This window comes from Bos javanicus, chromosome 19 (assembly GCF_032452875.1).
Source record: "Bos javanicus breed banteng chromosome 19, ARS-OSU_banteng_1.0, whole genome shotgun sequence".
NCBI classification, from domain to species: domain Eukaryota; kingdom Metazoa; phylum Chordata; class Mammalia; order Artiodactyla; family Bovidae; genus Bos; species Bos javanicus.
In genome coordinates, this window is record NC_083886.1 from 23,363,415 (window position 1) to 23,370,071 (window position 6,657).

General features: G+C 48.7%; 1 protein-coding gene across 1 annotated transcript; it reads right to left on the reverse strand.

The window, feature by feature from the left end:
* Positions 1–320: 320 nt before the first annotated feature.
* On the reverse strand, positions 321–6,657 carry MRM3 (mitochondrial rRNA methyltransferase 3). Its single transcript, XM_061389537.1, has 5 exons — positions 6,308–6,657; positions 5,811–6,055; positions 4,930–5,097; positions 1,161–2,828; positions 321–1,119 (listed from the first exon to the last, which is right to left on the reverse strand). The coding sequence occupies exons 1-4, from the start codon at positions 6,619–6,621 to the stop codon at positions 2,314–2,316; spliced, it is 1,242 nt and encodes a 413-aa protein (XP_061245521.1). The 5' UTR covers positions 6,622–6,657; the 3' UTR covers positions 321–1,119; positions 1,161–2,313.

A 6,657-nucleotide genomic window follows, 5' to 3' on the forward strand; every position in this document is an offset into this window, starting at 1 on the left:
TCATCCCTGTTTCCTGGGGAAATGGTGACATAAATATTGGTAAAAAACTGAGAAGGATTCAAGATAGCTAATTTCCATCAGTAGGTAAAAAACTTTACCACCACTTGCTCCCCCATGATCATTTAAAAGGAAAGACTGCCCCTTCCCTCTGATAAATTATACCCAGAAATATATAAAGAACTCACAAGGCATGGTATACAAGTCATTGATCATAAAGAGAAGGGGACGCAAATTTATTTTCCTTCTTACAACCAGGATGATAAAACCAGCGTAGGCTCTTTTGCAGTACTGTTTTTCTGAACAAAGACAAGATATAGGTATGTTGTTCTTTCATTGGTTTTTATTTTGCAACAAAAATCAGCAGGGACAAAAACCCAGGAATAAAAATAAGAGGAGGCTGGTTTCATGCTGAAAAGGCATGGAGCCTCTTTTCAGTGATGTATGTTTCTTTAGCACTTTTCCGAGGTGTTGGGAGACTGTCAGTAGAGTGGTATTGGTCTGTGGGTTGTCCGCCCATTTCACCTGCAGGCATTGTGGCTGTGAGGCTGGCAGAGGAGGCCACACGCAGCCTTTGTGGGCTCAGCACAGAACAAAGGCTGCAGGCTCTTCTAGTTTCTAAAGGCCGACGGGGATAGACGCTCTCAAGAACATTCCAGGGGCCACTGTCACCCAACATTTATGTGGGGCCCTGGGCAGGTCCAGACCAAAGCAGCTTCCAGCCTGTCAGCCTGAGAGAGCACAGCCAACCAGAGAGATTGTTCCTGCAAAACCCACTCCTCTCCAACATGACAAAGCAGTCCCACCGGGGCCACTTGGGCACAGCCATGCGTGACCTTTTGGTTTACCAGGGACCTGGGCGAGGTGAAGGGGTTAGGAGAGGTCCCTAGTTCCTTTGGGGCATGCTGCAACTCTTTGGACCTCCCTGGGACGAGCAGCTGAGGGGCTCCCAAGGAAGCCCAATCAAGGCAGGAGCCACCATATGGAAGGGAGGTGCTCACACTACACTGCTGGCATCTCAGTCTCCAACCATATTCTCTCTCTTTCTTTTTTTATTATTATTTTTTTTTCAACCATATTCTCTGTGGCTGCAAAAACACTGCTTAAAAGTCAGTCCCAGTGCTCGCTTCGGCAGCACATATACTAAAAAGTCAGTCCCATACTCTAGTCCCACCCCCCACTTCCCATAGTGACTTACAGTGATCACCACCTGCCCCTGCCCTCATGTCCCTGGCTACATCCCACTGGTGCTCAGTAAGGATTCAGCCTACTCTGGTTTAAGAGAACAGCAGGGTTTTGCTGCTGAGCTGTGGGCTCAAGGGCCCCGAGTGTTCATCCTCAGAACTTCCGCCCCTCTCTGTGCAGGAGCCTCTGTTCACACAGCACCAAGAACACTGGTGTTCTGTTTATGCTGGACGAGGGGTTAATGTAAACAAGTCATTCCATTTAACCAAAAGGGTTACACAAAGCAGGACTAACAGCAGGAAGCTATTACAAAGAGTATGGCTTTGTTGAGAGATGCAGGATTAAGCTGAAGATTTAAAAACTGCTTTTTCCTTTTCTGAACTGAGAGTCTTCAAATATCTGCAGAGATGCAAAGAAGGTATAATACCAACTGATGAAATGAGCTGTTTCACCAGAAATGGGGGGAAAAAACTGTGTCATACATAAACAGTGTCTAAGTCATGGCCTGAATGAACAATCAAAGAGATTAACACAGCCGAGCCAGAAGAACCACTATTAACCACTATTAACACTACTGAATGCCTTAGCTGTACCCTTAGCTTCCTGGGTCATTAATCTCTCAGCAATGTCCTCACCACTAGGCCAAGATGAAAAGATGGGCATTGACACCCACTGACCACACTGAAATAAATAAAGCATTTTAACATAATCTACTGGTCTGCACTTCACAGGGGCTTACTTTCCATTGACCAATGATCAGAGGAGTAAGTGACCAAGCCTGGTCATTCTAACCAGCCCTCCCTGACTGCAAACACCTGCAGCTGTGGAGGGAGGGGTCCTCCTGCCCAAGATGATGCCTTCAGCAACTTTCTGGGCACAAAGATGCTCTTTGGTGGACAATTTTTAAAAACATAAGAGCCACGAGGAGCACTTACTCCATGGGAGCACTTACTGTTGTCTCTTACCCACCCACACACATATAAAAATCAGTGGGAGGATGGGAGACCTCAGGAGGAATTTTGACCTTCCTTATTTTTGAGGCTGAGCAGAAAGTCATGGAAGTTCTTATTTTTCCAGTAACCAGAGACAACTTCAAGCTGAGGACGGCTTCCAGACACCCTCCTCTCAGTGTTAACGCCCGTCCCTCACTCGCAGCTGTCTTTTGCCTTCAAAGAGCAGGATGCTCGCGGCCATGGCTGAATTCAGGCTGTCCACGCCAGGCACGACGGGGATCAGCAGCCTCCCGCCCCCTGTGCTCTCGGCCAACTGCAGGGACTCCAGGCTCACGCCGTGGGTCTCCCCACCTATCACCACGGCTGCCGGTGCCTCTGTCCAGTCTGAGTCGTAACTCTGGACCTCAAGTTCAGGGAGCCAGCATTGACTCGCTCCACTCTCTAGATCCTCTTCCTCATACTCATGAAACTTCAGTGGGCGTTGGTCACGTACCCAGCCGTAGTCACTGGCCTTGTTAGACCTCTGGGCCTGGGCCTGCATGTAAAGGCCGCAGTTGTCAGCCACGTAGACGCGGGTGTCAGTGGGCAGGTGGTCGGGCACTGCTTCCCAGTCCAGGTTGTTGATGATGGGCACCTGGAAGTGCGCGCCCATACCTGCCCGCAGCACTTTGGGCTCCCAGGCATCCACACAGCCTAGCAAATGAAAGAAGATTCAATTAAGATTATGAACCTTCCCAGACAAGGGGACTTTGAAGGAAGTCAGATTGGTTCTGGATCAGGATAAAGCAAAAATGTCCTATCGTGGCCTTGGTGGCTGGGACCTCTGCCTCCCCAGCTGTGGCAGCGTCCAGCAAACTGCTAAAACAGCTTTTTTTCGTTCCTTCAACATACACCACACAGAATTCCATGGTGGTCTAGTGGTTAGAACTTCATACTTCTACTACAAAGGAGCATGAGTTGGATCCCTCATCCGGGACCTAAGATCCTGCAAGCCATGTGGCATGGCCGAAAAAAAAACCTCCCACACATGCCAGACATTTGGACAGGAGATGGGAGAGCCTGGAAGTCCCCAACCTCAAGGAGCTTGTAATAGAGAGGGCAGTGGTGCTGGGATGACATTTCAGCAGGTGACTATATTATCAGTAACGACTAAAGTTAAAGAAGCATGAACAGGGTAACAGAAAACCCTTGTGCACAGAGTGGCAATCAGGGAAAAACCACTGGGAGAACACGACACTGAGCTGGATCGTGAAGGACAGGAGGGTCTTGTCAGGGAAAGACCAGGGCAGAGGAGAGTTACAGAAGCGGCAATCGCACCACAGTCCAAACACTAAGTATGATAATCGAGCCAATTAATGGGGCTGAGGCGGGAGATGAGGCAGGAGGCAGGAAAGGACCAGTTTAAAGGAGGCTGGTGTGCCCAGGCGAGGGGTTTAGGGTTTCACCCAGAAGACAATATAATGTCACCAAAGCATTTTAAGCAAAATAGGGACAGAATCTGGTTTATATTTTAGAAAGACCCATTTGGCTTCAATGTTGAATCTGGACTGGAGCAAGGAGGACACTAGTAATGGGGAAATGACAACAATCCTGGGAAAAACCAAGGCCAGAGCCATGTCCTGCACACACCCCGTCTCTGCAGTCGTGCTAAACCCAACCGCCTCCATGCATCAGCAGACACATGGCCTTTCCCAGTGCCACAAGCCAGGAGAGCAGGACTGGGGCACCACCTATCTATTACCCTCCCTGACTTGTTAGCACACATCTCCTCATTATAAGTTATCTTAGAAGCTAATCTGTCAAACTTCAGGAAAGGTTAAGTAGGCAAACCAAGTTCAAAAAGGAAAAAAAGACGTGGAGAAGGTAACACTGTCTATGTGGGTCCCCAAGCACAGGCTCTCCTGAGCACTGTGGCAAACGGGCTGGGAGGTGGGCTGTGTGCCAAGAGGCTGGCAAGTCGGGACAGAAGAGGTGCCATCTAGTCCACCCAGTTAGGAGTAAGGAACAAGCTGAGATTCCCCCTCATCCTCGGGTCCTCTACGCTGGGCACCACGTCAGGTGTTCCCCGCCTTTCTCTACCTCTCCCATACCAGCCACCAGCAACAATGTGAAAACCTCCTGCCTGGGTGATACAGGTCCATTTCCCCAAACCACACTTGCTCTCAGAGCTCTCAACAGTGAGGCAGGTGAGTGGGATATGGATATAGGGACCCCGAGCCTCACTTTCATGCTGGCATAGAGATGCACCCCAGGGAGGGATGATGGGGGAAAGAGCTGGGAAGAGCAATACAGGCGAGTCTCAGCAATGGGACCACTTCTCTTACACCGAACGGCAGCTTCACTGTTTCTGATGGATGATCCTCTCCCTCCTCCTCCTTCCAGGCTGTAATAGGTCTGTTAGGCATATCCCAACTGTCAGGCAAGTCTGTTTGGAACCAAGGCTACAAATTTCTCTTTATGATGAGAGGACAGAACCAAGTGTTAAAACCAGCATCTATTTCTTTTAAAAACCTAGCAGGTGTCAAAATAATTTTAAAGATAATCAACAAGAATGAGCATGCCAGGCATGGTGCTGAGTACTTGACATTCATCTCACTTAATCCTCAGAACAACCCTACCAGGTAGATTCTGTTACGCCTGCTTTCCAGATAAGGGAACAGATGGCTCACAATGCTGCTCACTTACACAGAGCTACCAAGGGACAGATCCAAGAACCAAATCCATACACATCTGCCCACGGAGCCAGCTCACTTACAAACAGCCACCTAATCCACCCAGTAACAGGCGATCTTACCTTTGGTGAGTAACACTTTGCTGCAGCCTGCCCCAGCAGCAGATCGCAGAATTGTCCCCAGGTTCCCAGGGTCACGGAGATTGTCACAAATCAACGATATGGGCAGTGTGTGGCGAAGCTGAGTCTCAGGGTATGTCATCTTAACATGGTCAGGTTTGGCAAAAATCCCTGAGGAAACAAGAAATGTGATTCGTTTGTCTGATGTGGGTATGGGGAGTAATTTGACGTTTTGGTTATTTACCACTCTTGGTGTATTTGTTATTACATACATGTAAACATTCCGATGGAATAAATTCAGTGTGCCCCCTGCCAACTCCCTCATAACTGCTTTCAATAGTGGAATGTATCCTTTCAGAACTTCTTCCATGCACTTCCCTACATGTATGTCCATCTACCCATATATAAGTGCTTTTTCTTTTATAGTAAAATCACACTCTATGTAATTATTCTGTGATCTAGTTTCCTTTTTTTTTTTGGCCAGGCTTAAGTGGCTTGCAGGATCTTAGTTCTCCCACCAGGGATTGAACCTGGGCCCACAGGCTGTGAAAGCACCAAGTCCTAACCACTGGACTGCCAGAGAATTCCCAACATTTTCTTAAGTTTTAAATGAACATTAAAGGTTGAAGTGACTCCCAAAACATAAGGTCTGAGGAGGAGTGATTACTCCCTGCAGACTATAAAAACTCACAATACAAATGATGACAGACAACTGGCTTCAGTTTCCACTTAAAATACAAGATTCACAGATTTGAAAACTGTGTTGTAAGAAAAGGTTAGGCCCAGTAATATTGTGAATTTCATTTAAATTTGTTGCCCTGAGACAAGTATGAACAAATGATCCCAAGCCTCCCCTTCTACAGACACAGTGAATAACCACTGACCCATTATTCCCTGTGGTGTTACCAGGTCGGACCAATCCTTGATATCCTCAAATTTCACCTTAATGAGGCTAACACCTTTCAGCTTTTCAATGGGCAGCTCTTTTATGTATTCCAGACGGCTGAAGAAGAAAATTTGGGGCACAGCACCAGCCTTGAGAGCGTCTGCAATCAGCCTACGACCTTCCAGCAGGATCTTCCCCTGCTTTTCTCGAAATGGCCTGGACTTAACTATGGTCATCACACTGCTGTGGGTGGAAACAAAAAGATGGGTAATTACCAACATCCTCATTACGGACACACATCGAGTTCTAGCAGACATGAAGAGCTTCGTAGTGAAAGAAACAAACGAACTGTTAGAAAGACACTTATTCTGCCCTCTGTGCACAATAAAAACCAGAGAGGTGTGCTCCAAGAGAACGCAAGGGAAAGAGGTCAAGCTCTCGCCATGAGGAGGGAGGAGAAACGAGAAAACTCGACAAGCCTCGGGAACACATCACCTTAGCCTTTTGTCTCCAGGGAAAGCCTTATCATAGCGAAGCCCCGACTCTTCCCAGGTGCTGGGCGTCTGGGATGCTGGCCCCTGAATCTGCTGCTTCTGTCGCTGCTCCCGGGGACTGGCCTCTGCCGCTGCCTTCCGAGGCTGTTTCCCGGGATCGAGCTTCCGTTCCACAACCTCACCAGATGGAAACAGCACTTTCACGGGGCTCCGCCGCAGTGCCCGGACCCAGCGCCGCGCATCGAGGTCCCAAGCCTGCACCACCGGCAGCAAAGGTCGCGTACCCAATCCCACGCGCTTCACTAGCGCCGCCATCTTCTCCCGCCCCGTGGGTCGCGTCACGAAGGCGCG

What these genes read in the sequence shown, in the direction of transcription:
- MRM3 (XM_061389537.1), bottom strand. Translation starts at nt 6,621, where the DNA reads ATGGCGGCGCTAGTGAAGCGCGTGGGATTGGGTACGCGACCTTTGCTG. An exon ending in CCTGGAGACAAAAGGCTAAG is followed by an intron (nt 6,056 to 6,307) that starts GTGATGTGTTCC and finishes TTCCACCCACAG; the next exon opens with CAGTGTGATGACCATAGTTA. An exon ending in CAAAGTGTTACTCACCAAAG is followed by an intron (nt 2,829 to 4,929) that starts GTAAGATCGCCT and finishes TTCATTTGCTAG; the next exon opens with GCTGTGTGGATGCCTGGGAG.